The sequence below is a fragment of the Monodon monoceros genome, unplaced genomic scaffold, assembly GCF_005190385.1.
Source record: "Monodon monoceros isolate NGI ecotype Baffin Bay Population unplaced genomic scaffold, NGI_Narwhal_1 Super_Scaffold_18, whole genome shotgun sequence".
Taxonomy (NCBI): domain Eukaryota; kingdom Metazoa; phylum Chordata; class Mammalia; order Artiodactyla; family Monodontidae; genus Monodon; species Monodon monoceros.
In genome coordinates this window covers 136708737-136722466 of record NW_021703774.1, presented here as the reverse complement: position 1 = coordinate 136722466, position 13730 = coordinate 136708737, and the positions used below count along the sequence as shown (strand labels likewise).

At 49.5% G+C, this 13730-nt stretch overlaps 1 protein-coding gene across 6 annotated transcripts in view; it reads right to left on the bottom strand.

Moving 5' to 3' along the window:
• LRP8 (LDL receptor related protein 8) overlaps positions 1 to 13730 on the bottom strand; it is a 78523-nt gene that overhangs the window by 6848 nt on the left and 57945 nt on the right. For all 6 annotated transcript variants that reach the window (XM_029230073.1, XM_029230072.1, XM_029230074.1 and 3 more), the window contains 7 exons: positions 12340 to 12567; positions 9237 to 9355; positions 8844 to 8983; positions 7282 to 7423; positions 5827 to 5979; positions 4726 to 4950; positions 2036 to 2104 (listed from right to left, as the gene is read on the bottom strand). In XM_029230073.1, coding sequence (XP_029085906.1) covers positions 2036 to 2104; positions 4726 to 4950; positions 5827 to 5979; positions 7282 to 7423; positions 8844 to 8983; positions 9237 to 9355; positions 12340 to 12567 — 1076 coding nt within the window. The remainder of the gene's footprint in view (positions 1 to 2035; positions 2105 to 4725; positions 4951 to 5826; positions 5980 to 7281; positions 7424 to 8843; positions 8984 to 9236; positions 9356 to 12339; positions 12568 to 13730) is intronic.

The window sequence follows — 13730 nt, the reverse complement described above, 5'->3', positions numbered from 1 at the left end:
CTGATACTTAAACATTTTTAATTCATGCATGGCAAAAGAAACAAACAAATTCTAAAAATCAAGTGGCAGGATGGGAGAAATGATTTGTAACATATATTACAAAGGTTTAACATTAATTATGTATAAATATTTCTATAAATAAGTAAGAATAAGACAAGGAACCAATAGAAAAATAAGAAAGACTGTGAATAGGCAATTCATAAAGGATGAAATGTAAATGGCCAATACGCTTGTGAAAAGATACTCTGCCTCCCAGGGAAATATCAGGGAAAGAATATTCATCTTTCAGCCCTCAGATAAGCAGAAATTTAAAATAATGATTCTATTAGGGCAGGTTACATCGGGGAAACAGCATATACATGCCCTTCTGTGGAGCAGAGTATGGCAGGAGAGGAGTTGATTTCTCTTTCACTAAACAATTTTGAGTATTTTCCACTCTACTCAAAATGAGCCTGGAATAGTCTCACCATCATCTTTACTCATAAAGCCTTTCAAGGCCAATTCAAATGCCACCTTCTTTAGAAGTGCCACTCCTTCTCCTCCACAGAGCATCGGGTCTCTATTACAGCACCTTATAATATGTAGTAACACCTCTCTTGTATCACCTTTTTTATGATTGTCTTACTAAAAACTGAAAGCTCTGTTTTGTTTTTTTTTTGCAGTATGCGAGCCTCTCACTGTTGTGGCCTCTTCCGTTGCGGAGCACAGGCTCCGGACGCGCAGGCTCAGCGGCCATGGCCTGCTCCGCGGCATGTGGGATCTTCCCGGACCGGGGCACAAACCTGTGTCCCCTGCATCGGCAGGCGGACTCTCAACCACTGCGCCACCAGGGAAGCCCAAAACTGAAAGCTCTTAAAGTCTTTTCTCTTTTTCTTCCCTGGATCGCACAGTCCCTTGGATGGTGTTGAAGTTTTTAAAACATTCACTCGCTAACTCACCACCATATTGGGGATTCTTAGGATAAAAGGGCCAAGTCCTTATCCTTGAGGTACTACACATGGGCAAGTAAGGGAAATAAAACGATGAATGGACAATCGCAATTCAAAGATCCGACCAAGAGAAGAGACTGGTATGAGAGACAGGATGTGCAGGATACTAAGTGAATATCAGGGTAAGAGAGAATGAATCAGCCCACATGGCTCTCTGTGAGGTTTAACCAAATGTTATATTCTGGCCATATTCCAAACCCACCCCACTCCCGCCCTCCCATGCCATCCCCATTCCTGGCTTTGCCCATGTTGTCTTCACCTGCTTGGGTTGCTCTTGATCCTTCTTCACTTGGCTGATTTGGCTCAAATAACTTTTCCTCTAGGAACCCTCCCCTGTCCGCTTCCCTCCTTTCCCAATTCCAAGATAAGTGCCTCCTCAGCACTTCTACTGAACTGCATATGGCTTCATTTTAGGACTTACCATGTCAGAATCAAATTATCTGTGTGATGTGTGTCTCTTCAACAAGTCTATAAACTTTTGGAGGACAAGAACCATGTCTTACTTATTTTTAATCACCTTCCCTCCTCTTATCACAGAATCTGGTACATCATAGCTGCTTGATAAATGTTTGTTGAAACCGAAACAGAAAGCAAGCAAGATAGCACGATCTATTAAAGGAATGGCAAGCAGCTCTATGAATTTTTTTTAATGTATGTTTTTTCTACTCATTAATTCGACAAATACTTTATTTCCTCTCCTGTGCCAGACACTGCTAAGAGCTGGGGAGAGTGGCGAGCAAGAGAGACACCAGACCTGTCCCCGTGGAGCCTACAGTTTGGCTTCACGTGGCTGGTGTGTAGAGTATCCGTGAGGGGTAGTGGGGGAAATATGTGGATAGTTGTCTGGGGCCAGGTCCTGAAGAGCCTGGTGTGCCAAGCTAAGAAACCAAACTAAATCAGGACTGGGAGGTGCGCAGGAAGGCGGCCAGGGCAGAAAAAGTCAGTGAGAGAGGTCTCTGTGCTAAGCGCTCTATCCTTCCAGTGCTTTTACCCAGACCCCGGGCAGGGTCTCTCTCTTCTCACCAGTGACTTGGGGCCACACTCACCCATAGGCACAATGATCCCAATGACAGCAGCAGTGACTGTTGAGCCCATCTTGCCACTTTCATTCCCATCTGCAAAACACAAACATTAGCAGAACGATGCTCCATCACTGTGAGTCCCAAGTCCTTGCTGGCCTCAAGCAGTAAAAACTACCCAACTGCTTCTTGCCCCCGTTCCGAAATGATGATCCCGGCTACTGCTTAATAATTTCGTCTTTCCAGATCTTATCAGGACAGAGGTCATCTCCATTTCACAGATGAGGAAACTGAGTCTTCTTGGGGTTTGGGGGACCCACAGAGAAGTGGCAGAGCTGGGATTCAAACCCAGGATTTGTGACCTAAATCCCTTACCCTTTCCACAGTATTTGGGTGGTAGGAAGCTCGGGGCTGAGCCCTTAGGTCTTTATGTTGCTGACTACCTGGGGCAATCGCCTTTTTCAGCCAGTATCTGTTGTTTTGTCTCTCTTATTTCTGTCTGTCCATCTGCATCATCAGTTTTGTTTTTTTTTAAATAAATTTATTTATTTATTTTTATTTTTGGCTGTGTTGGGTCTTTGTTTCTGTGTGAGGGCTTTCTCTAGTTGCGGCGAGCGGGGGCCACTCTTCATAGCGGTGCGCGGGCCTCTCACTATCGCGGCCTCTCTTGTTGTGGAGCACAGGCTCCAGACGCGCAGGCTCAGTAGGTGTGGCTCACGGGCCCAGTTGCTCCGCGGCATGTGGGATCTTCCCAGACCAGGGCTCGAACCCGTGTCCCCTGCATTGGCAGGCAGATTCTCAACCACTGCGCCACCAGGGAAGCCCCCATCAGTTTATTTTTAATGAGTAATTAAAATGAGACACAGTATAGCATAGTGGAATCCAGAGCACAGGCTCCTGGGTCAGACTTCTAGGGTTCAAATCCTGACTCTACTACTTACTACTTCTGTGACCTGGGCAAGTTGTTATATATTATAAATATTATATTTCTTTATCTTTAGAATGGGGATAATTATACACCTGCTTCCTAGGGATATTGTGAAGATTAAATGAGATAATTCATGTAAAATGCTTACTTAGCACAGTCTCTGGCACAGCCTTGCCTAGTTCAGACAGGCCAGGGAGTGGGGTAGGGGTTGTTGTGAGGCCTGAATAGGGTAGATAAAAGCACTTTCTAAACTGAAAAGTGCTTGGAAATTGTACTATATATATTTTTTTTTTAATTTATTTACTTATTTTGGGCTGTGTTGGGTCTTCGTTTCTGTGCGAGGGCTTTCTCTAGTTGTGGCAAGCGGGGGCCACTCTTCATCGCGATGCGCGGGCCTCTCACTATCGTGGCCTCTCTTGTTGCAGAGCACAGGCTCCAGACGCGCAGGCTCAGCAGTTGTGGCTCACGGGCCCAGTTGCTCCGCAGCACGTGGGATCTTCCCAGACCAGGGCTCGAACCTGTGTCCCCCGCGTTAGCAGGCAGACTCTCAACCACTGCGCCACCAGGGAAGCCCGTACTATATATTTTTAAAAGTAGTTTGTGCCATCTTTTCCACTCTCTTACACTCATCTTCATTATAACATCTGTACAGAACTTTTTAGTTTAAAAAGCAGTTTTCCCTTGGATCCTCATGACAGCCCTCTGAGGTGTGGAGAGGAGCTATCATTTGCTCCAAGAGAGGAGATGATTGTCTCCTGGAAACGGCCCAAATGCTATCCTCTCAGTGTGTCTGTTTCTCCAAGTTACTCCAAGGGAACCTAATTATTAAGGGGAGAAAAGAGCTGCACTGCTTACAAAGTTTACTGTGGAAATGCCGTTCTCCTCTCCCTCCGGGTCCCAAGCAAACACAGGACAGTGATATTAAAGCCTAGAGCGTGATGAAGCCAGTGGGGAGACCCCCTGGTCGGAGGCTCACCCAAGTGAAAGGAACTGGACTTCACACGCGACCCACCTGCCTCTCCGAACTTCAGGATAAGCGCTCAACTCTGAAAGCGCTCCTGCTGGCAAGATGGGCCTGATTATTAAGGTGCTACCACGCTGCTTAGTTTCTGGGCCATGCACATATGGGAAAAAATTTAAAAGATAGTTTATCCTCTTAAATGAACTCCCCCAGCAGGTAACTCAATTTAAAAGGTATTTGCTGGTTAATGAGATAGAACATTTCTAGCAGTGACAATTACTGCTCCCGATGATTTAATAAGTGGTGAACTTAATTATTTTCATCCCAGTGTTTGCAGAGAGGCACTAACAGACCACAGTTAAGGATATCACTATATGGGGAACCTACCGAGAGCGCTGAGAACTGAGACCAGGGCATTTGAAACTTCCAAATCTGAGGGATGCTCCCTCATACATGTCAGTAACGTGTGACACAGACACACTATCAGAGTCAGCAGAGGCTGTGTGCATGAGCACTTCTGTTTACACAGATGCCTCTGCTCTCGTGGCAACCTTGCGAAGCAGGTAGGGGAAGGGTTATTATTACCCTACTTTGTAGGTGAGGAAACTGAGGCTCAGAGATAGGAGGTAGCTTCCCTCGAGACCCTCTATAAGGTAGGAGCACCTATGACTCCTAAATTGCGGGTTGGCACTCTTCCTCCCGCTGCTTCCTCCTTGTAGACAGCCACTATTTAGCTCTGGTATGACCACTTCTTCCCACAGATCCCCCGATCCTGGCTTCCCTAGGACCCTCCCACGTCATGAAAGAAGGCAGAACTCATTTCCTTACGGTGCTGGGAGTGGTTGCTGGTTGCAGGGCTTGGGGTAGACGGGTTGATGCTGGGAGCCCTGGGGACACTAACTGAGCTTGGGACCGCTGCTGCCAGGCTCGGTGTCTCTGTGCTGTGGTTCTGGTAGGCGGGGCTGTGGACGGTGGTCCCAGGGGCTCCGGTGGTGTCGGCTACTGTCCTCGTTGTGGTGGAGGCTAACGTTGTAGTTGAGGTAGACTGAGGTGCTGCGGGGGAAATATCATGAAGGTCACTGGACAAAGAATTTTGCTGTTTTAGTGCCTAAATTATTGCCTCGATGAAGTATACTTATGAACTCATCCTCATGGCTCAGCTCAAACTCCTTCCCTAATCCTACTGAATGGGCTATGAGTTTTACTTTAGCTGAATGCCAAGCATCTTGTCTGTGTTTATACTGCATTTCGATTTGATAAAGATGAGTCATTAGGACAATGCTATAGAATTAGGTGTGGGCAAGACCACGATAAAAGACTGGGAGGAGTGGAAATTATATAAATCTAGAAGGAGTTTGCATGTATACTGGCACACTATTAGGTTCAAATTCTCACTCCACTTTAAACAATTGAACCTGGAAATCACGAATGCTGCAGCAGACTTATGCTCAAACAAAAGGCCTCGTGCCTCCATCGAGACTGGAGGATGGATATAAATTTATATGGTTGAAGTATTAACTGACTGTTAGTCCCAATCATATCACAAAAGGGCTGCTAGATAGTGTGTTAAGTTCTGGGTGAGAAACAGGCAAGACCATAGTCACCTGCATATAAATAGTAATCAAAGCCACGGGGATCAAGGTTTCTTAATTTGAGGTCTTCAGGGGATTCCTGATTCCCCAAAACTGAATTTAAAACGTTGTATGTGTATGTGCATTTTTCTCGGGAGTGAGAAGAGAAAGTCTTGGAGGGACCCTATGGGACACCAGCATTCAAGGTCGGTACAGAAGAGGAGCCTGCAAAAGGCAACAAGTAGCCAGAGAAGATGGAGGAAGACCAGGCGCACATGGTTTTCCAGAAGTCGAGGAAAATTTCAGCAGATGGGGTCTGGCATTGCCAGGGGCCATCCCTCCCAGTAGCTCTGCTCACCTCGGTAGCACCTCTTCATGTCAGGGCCCAGTCGCATTGTGTCAGGACAGGCACAAGTGTACTTGGGGGAGTGGCTGGACATCTGAGGAGCAGGAAGGCACAGGTACTCACAGCCTCCATTGGGCTGGGCACTCAGCTCGCAGGCATCTGCAGCTAATGGCACAGAGAGAGATGGGGAGAGAGAGTACTGGGGCACAGACGGGATGTGCCAGGCTCTCCCTCCCCCACGCACGAGGCCCTTCCCACTCGGCTAAATCAGAACGATTTCTCTACTACTTTTACTGGGCACCTTCCGTCACTGTACCTGCTGTTTTATCCCCACTCTTTCTTCCTTTTTTTTTTTAAACATCTTTATTGGAGTATAATTGCTTTACAACGGTGTGTTAGTTTCTGCTGTATAACAAAGTGAATCAGCTATACATATACATATGTCCCCGTATCTCCTCCCTTTTGCATCTCCCTCCCTCCCACCCTATCCTATCCCTCTAGGTGGTCACAAAGCACTGAGCTGATCTCCCTGTGCTATGCGGCTGCTTCCCACTAGCTATCTATTTTACACTTGGTAGTGTACATATGTCCATGCCACTCTCTCCCTTCGTCCCAGCTTACCCTTCCCCCTCCCCGTGTCCTCAAGTCCATTCCCACACTTTCACTTAATGCTGATGACAACTCGGGGTGGGGGGGTGTTATGCCCAGGTTAACAGATAAAAGACTGTGGCTCAAAGAGAACAAACTTGTCAAAGCTATACCTCTAGTAATTTTGGAGACAATTTAAATTGAGGTCTGTTGGACTCCGAAGTCCATGCTTTTTCCTCCCTATGCCACATGCCGTATCTCTTTCTTATTCAAATTTCTAATCGAGAATCAGGCACCAACCTTACCTCCTTACCCCTTTTTGCTTTCCCACCTTCACCCTTCCCATTACAGTTAGAATGAGTATATCCTAGTGACAGAGGAAGGGACAACCTAATTGCAGGATTCCTGGCATCTGTTGCCAACCAGCAAGCTGACTTACTGACGGCCCTAGGATACATTACTTTATACCACTGCAAAGGACGAACAAATAGCAAATGAGAAGCAATGTGCTCCTTTATGGCAGAAGGAGCTCTGGAATCAGACAGGCCTAAGTTTAGGCTTTAGCTCTACCACCTGCTAAGGTTATTTTACCCCTATGAGCTACAGTTTCCTCAGCTGTTAAATGAGAACAGTGATATCCATACTTTGTAAGAATGGCAAAAATGGGACGTTTGTATGTTTATTTATTTCTACCCAGCCTTAGTTCACCAAGAGCTTGAGGCAAAATGAAGTAAGTATGTGACAGCAAGGCAGTCCACCAATGACAGGGACTGTTGCCACTACTTCTGGGGATGCCGAGACGTGACATGCATGTGAATACAGCCTGCCTACTAGAGGGAGAGGATGTGGGCAGGGGACCTGGGACTGGGCAAGGCTCACCTCTTGGCTGCTTCAGCTCATGGAAGATGACAATGTCATGTGGGTTATTGAGGTTCTCAGCTAGGACGGAGATTTCCAGGCCATTGAGCCGATTTGCGCTGAAAATGGCCTCATTCTCCAGGTCTGTCCAGAACACCTTGTCCTGTGGGGTACAAATACAGAGGATGGGAAGCCTAGAGCTTAAACCCATGACCTCAGCCTGAGGGCTCGGCCTCAAACCATAGTCACAGGAACTGCTCTGGCATCTCCCCTGAACTCTCTTGTCCACAGGTTCATAGCGGGACTCTCAGCTCTGATCTGTGGCATAGGCTCTGGTTCCCTTCTGTCTCAGAGGGTTATTCAGTGCTTTGGCCTGAAGGCTGCTCATTAACGCTGAGCTAGGCCTGCTTCCTGGAGTTCAGCAGAAACCAAGGTTGGGTCTCTGTAGCTGTTACCATTACTAGGGCCTGGGACCAAGATTGGAGAGGATGTATGATCTAGCAAGCACTATCCCTATGGGGCCTCCTACAGCCTCTGGGTATACACGCATACACATCCGATGGTTGGTCCACACAAGCCTAAATGTGTATCTGCAGGCAAATCCACGTTTATAGGTACAACCGTGCAGCCTCATGTACAGATCTAGACACATACCCACATGCTCATTTACACACCCAAAGGCACACTTGTGCCTAAAATGAACTTGTCTAAGTACTGGTATGCATATTTACACTCACAAGCACTAGCACATACAGGAATGCACATTTTTAAACAGACGCATTTACGTATACACAGGCACGTACACATACATGCCACATATACGTACAAGCACAAACACATGTGTCTGAACACACCTGTCTTTCGAAGCAGAGGCTGGACTTGGGAGCTGGAGCTTTGCCCACAATTTCAGAGCTGTGCTGGGTGATGTTACTCCAAGCAAATATTGCCAATGCCCACCACAGGCCACTGTCCCCTTGCTTTCCCTCCCCTTGGTGGCAGAGTTAGTTTTGGGGAAGAGGTATGGGTGTGCGAGAACTTGGTCGCTTCTGGCTTCCTCATTCCCCAAGGAGAAAGGTTGTTAGGGTCAGAACACAGGAGGGTCTTGACTCTTCACCCTCCTGTGAGCTTCTTGAGGACGGGGATGATGTCTGATTCACTTCTATGACCCTAGGGTCCAGCAAAGGTCAGTGAGAGTGTGCTGAATTGAATAGCATCTCTCAGGCCATTTCCAATAGTAAATGATACTAAGGAAATGTGTATTCTTTTTCCCTTTCTTTATTGGGTACCTTCTGTATACGTGGGTACAGTGCTGGGTGCTGAGGGTACCTGGTCTAGCAACTTACCTGTGGGAAGTGCTCTGAGGGAGGGGTCTTGGGGAGGAAGCACAGGAAAGGCTGCCAGGTGGACAAGGGGCTGCATAGCCTCTGTCTGCAGACAGCTCACATATTATGTACAAACAAGCCAGTCAGCTTCCCTGTCCCTTTGTTTCCACTTGGACGAGTCTCAGGGAGTCATCCTATTTGAACAGCCTTTCCTAGGCTTCAGCTTCCTGATGGGGCCATGCCTCCCCTCACGGAGCTCACCTCAAACACAGCTATCCCGAAAGGGTGGCTCAGGTAGTCAGGGGAGGAAATCAGCATCTTCCTGTTGCCTCCGCTGAAGTCAATGCTGGACAGCTGGTGCAGCTTGGAGTCCACCCAGTACAAGCGCTGGTTCAGCAAATCTTGAGCAGGAAAAAGGGACAAGGGGATCGGGTTGTGAGCCTGGGACCACAGCCTGGAATTCTGCTCCTCTGTGGCCCTTCCCTGCCCACATCTCCAGGCCGGGCCTCAGAAGGAGGCCAGCCCAGGGCAACCATCAGGAAACACAGGCAGTGGCACTATAAGGGGACACAGCAACAAGACCCATGGAGCCCCAGGCAGTGGTCAGCTCCAGGCGCTAGAACAGGCCCCTCAGTGGGGGAAGGCAGGGCTTACCCAGGGTGATTCCGTTGGGCCACTCAATACCGTCTGACACCAGTGTCTGCCGGTGCACACCGTTGAGCCCAGACTTCTCGATCTTAGCCTCGTACCCCCAGTCAGACCAATACACGAACCTAGAAGAGAGAAGAACCCAATGGGCTTCTTGTCAGGGGACATGATTGGGATGGTGTGGGTCACAAGCGCTCAGTGACCCTCTGAATATTGAAGATTACGCTTAGTGAGGACTGGAAAGACCTCTGAAGTTCACGGGAGCCATCAAACCTTAGCATTGGCAGGCGTGTCGGTCTTCGCCTTATCTGAGTCCCTGGAGAAGCCTGTATTCCCAGAGTCCACCTGACCTCGGCTGAACAGCCTTTCAGCCCATCTGTCCCACTTCAGCAGCTCCAGCTACAGCCCTAGCGTGCCAGAGCAGGAAGGGAAGGGCCCTTTCAACCCTCTTACTTTCCTGGTTGACAGAAGAGAAAGCTGATGACCTAGCCAGGGTCACACAGCTAGAACTCTGTCCAGGGCTTCTCTCTCTTTTTTGTTGAACATTTATTGAGTATTTACTAGGTGAGTGGCCTCATCTCATGTACTTACAAATGCAGTAATCACTGCCCCTCTAATCCAATCCCTACAGAGCAGACAAAATGAGCTTCTAAAATGGAAATAAGCTGTCATTATCCTGTTTTTTGAAATTGAGATATAATTGACATATGACACTAGTTTCAGGTGTACAACATAATGATTTGATATTGCAAAATGAGCACCACAAGAAGTTAGTCAACATCCAGCACCACACAGAGCTACAATTTGTTTTTCTTGTGATAACTTTTCAGATCTATTACTCTCCAGTTTTTAAACTTTATGATGGTTTCTCCTATTGACCTTAAAATCAGATCCCAAATCCTTACCACATCCGACAGGGCTCTACATGACTATGTCCCTGCCTACCTCTCTGGCTGTCTCTCCTGCCACCACTGCCCACTTCCCTTACAAACTCCACACCCGCCGCCAGGGCTTCTCTTAGATCCTTCGGGGCACCAAGGCCTTCACAGAGCCTTTGCCCCCACTTGTTTGCCATTTAGAACGTCTTTTCAGTAGAGAACCTTCCTCCGACCCTCAATGTAAATAGGTTCTCCCTGTTACTGACTCTTAAAACACCCTGTTTTTTCCCTCCAGAGTGCTCACACCATCGGTTATTTACGTGTGCATTTGGTATGTGGCGTATCTGTTTACTGTCTGTTTTCCCCACTAGTCTATGTGCTCCGCTGAGGGCAGGCTCCTTATCTGCCTTACTCCTCATTTTGTACCTGGCAGGTAGCTCGTGTGTGGCCTACAGGCCTTATTTACTATTTGTTGAACAAAGTAGCCTCACAATTACCCCAGGAGGGTATAATTATTAGTCCCATTTTACAGATGAGTAAACTGTGGCTCAGAGAGGCTGACTTCCCTAAGATCACGTTGTGAATAAGTAGTAAGGCCAGGCTTCAAATTTAAGTTCAAATTAAGCTGGACTCTAAAGCCCGTGTGCTTAACCCTCCCCAAAATGCCTCTGCTGAAACCTGGTGTCAAGCCAAGGCTGGCTCCAGGCTAGGGGGCTCCGTGGTTGTTCTGGATCCCTTCCATTTGCCACTTTGAATCCCATCGCCATTCTGCTCTGTATACCAAAAGGCTGGCGCATGTGGGAACCACATCAATGGGCTGGGCTCCCTAGCCATCTGGCTTCCAGTTGTATTCAGCAAAATATCGGAGGGGGAAGGGGAGAGACTGAGGTCAGGATGTCTATTCCCCTAACTCCCCCCTACAAAGGTGCCTCCAGCTGGCTAATGCCCTAAAGGTGACCCTCTCTACCCCGCTCTTTCCTTCCCAACTTGGGTAACCCTCCCTGCTCCTGCCCCTCAGGCCTGTTAGCTGTTACTAGTCCAGGATAGTGCGTGAGACCTTACCCGCTCCTTTGTCAATAGTCCCTTTATTAACCGGCCTTAAATTATCTTAAAATGAGTGTGCAGTGGGTTTTCTGGTGGGACCCTGACCGAGCCACAATGGACCAGGAATGGGCTGGGTGTAACTATATGGTTTGGGGGACATGGCAGGTGCAGCCCCAGGTCTGTGTGATAGCAGAGAACAGGGTTGAGGTGGGGGTTAAATGAGAGGACAGTTGTCTGCAGAGTGCCTGGATGCACCTGTGCTGCCTATTAAAGCGGCAGCTGTCGGTCGCTTCCCAAGGCCACGCACAAAGGCCACGCACACCCTCTCAGGTGGCCAGCCTCACCCCCAGCTGCCCTCACTGGAAGAAGACGGTTTTCTTATCCCTGCTTAACAATTAAGGAAACAGCAGCAGGAAGAAGCTGGTGATCCTGGCAAACATGATATGATGCCGCTGCTTAAAAACCATGTCGTCTCAGGACATCCCCACTGAGGGAGGAGGGAGCCGCGCTCTGCTCAGAACCCTACCCCTGATATGGAGGCATGGGCAGAGCAGGGCAGCCTGGGTGGTGAGGGGCCCAGAGGCTGTGGGCCACAGGGATGGGGATGGAGGCGGGCAGGCTGGAGCAGAGCTGACCCAGTAATCTCAGTCCTCAAATCTTGCTGGCTGTCCTGCAGGGCAGGGAGTAGACATGCTAGAGGTAACTCCGGAGGCCAATGGAGGAAGTCGAAGAGAGGCAGATATGGGAACGTGAGAACGAGACAAACAAAAGAATACTTTCTAATGGGCAGAGCTGCCCCAAAATGAAACAGGCCGTATGAGAAGTGACAAGCTCCTGTCTCTGGAAGTGCGAGCAGTCGCCAGATGCCCACCTGCAGCGCGCAGCAGCCTGAGGGAAGACTTCCTGCCCCAGGAGCGTCTACCAGGCAATTTCTAGCGCCCTACCCGGCTCTGAGATGCTCTGCTTCTATGATATGGTGAGAGAGTAGCAGAGTCCTGGGAGCGCCCTGGCGACCAGTGCGCAAGGGACCCTGGGTCAGGGGTTCACAGGCTGAGGGGCCCGCACGGACTTTCTTCCCTGTGGCTTGTGTCTGGGTGGCCCAGGGCCTTCCGAAGCCCTCAAGGCAGCTCTTGGGACAGACACATGAGGACTGAGCGCCTGGGGCAATTTGGGGTGGGAACACTCACCCTCGCAGGGGGTCGACGGCAATGGCCCGGGGTTCACTGAGGTCACGGCTGAAGAGGGTGCAACGGCGTCCGCCATCAGCTGTGGCCACTGAGATGGTCTTGGTGCCCGAGTCGGTCCAGTAGATGTGCTTGTGGACCCAGTCCACTGCCAGGCCCTCCGGAGAGTGCAGCTGCTCATCGATGAGGACCTCCTGCTCTGCCGGGTCGCTGGCTTTGTCCATGTAGGCGCTAGGAGCAACCAGGGCTGGCGTGGGCAGGTGTGCCACCCCCGGGCCCATCTGGAGCTGCCCTTCCCCTCTCTCTTCCCTCTGGGCCACAGCAGTGCGTTGGAGAGGAACTTGGCTCATTTCCACTCAACACATTCCCTGGGCCACCAGGGTAAGGATACAGGCTCAAGTCAGCCACGGTCTCTGGCCTGGAGGAGCTCAGTTTAGTAGGGACAGAAATTTACCAGATAATTACACCAATACACTGTGATTACGGAAAGTATCAGAGGCTATAGCAGCAGAGTAATGGAGACTACATCATCCTGGAGGGCTGGAGAAGGCCTTGTAGCTGAGCCCTGAAGGACCAGTCTGTCAGGAACACAAAGAACAAAGGCAGAGGGAACAGCATGTGCAGGTGCCGAGGCGTGTGCTCTGGAACAGTGACGGATCCAGTGGGGGTGGAGTGGGGTAGATGGGGTGTAAGACAGGAAGTAAGTGTAGGTAGGGGCCACATCCTGACGGGCTCTGCATGCCACACTAAAGGCTCAGGATTTCACTGTGGAGGGGTAACTGAACAGGTCTGAGGACACGGCCAGAGAGGCATGTTACATCACTGTGGCACCTGCAGAATACGCGAGAAATTGGAGGAGGGCGGAATGAAGGCAGGGAGACCAGTTAGGAGGCTGTGACCGCATCCAGGTGAGAGATGAAGAGGGTGTGCAGAAGGGCTGAGGCAGTAAGAATGGACAGAAGGGGCCACAGTACAGCAGACACTCAGGAGGCAAAATTAGCAGGGCTTTCTCTCTCCCAAATGCTTTATTTCCCAAGGTTTTCTTCTCCACTTACCCTCTCTTCGGGTGATTAGTTCCACAGTGCCCACGGCCATCCACAGCTCTGACCCTCTGATCCTGACAACTGTCTAAGTTCCAGACTATAAAGCCAACTGGCCCCCGTCGGACGTCCCATGGACACCTTGAACTCAACACATCCCAAACTGTTCATCCCCATTCCCCTCCTCTCAGCCACACAGACGGACTGCCTACCCCCCACCCGAAACTCCTCCCCTGCCTCCATCTCAGAGGACGGTACCACCGTCCACAAAACCTCGCAAGCCAGAAACTGAAACTCCCAAAGTGAACCTGGGAATTCATTCTGACTCATCCTCCCACAGCTCCATAACCAGGG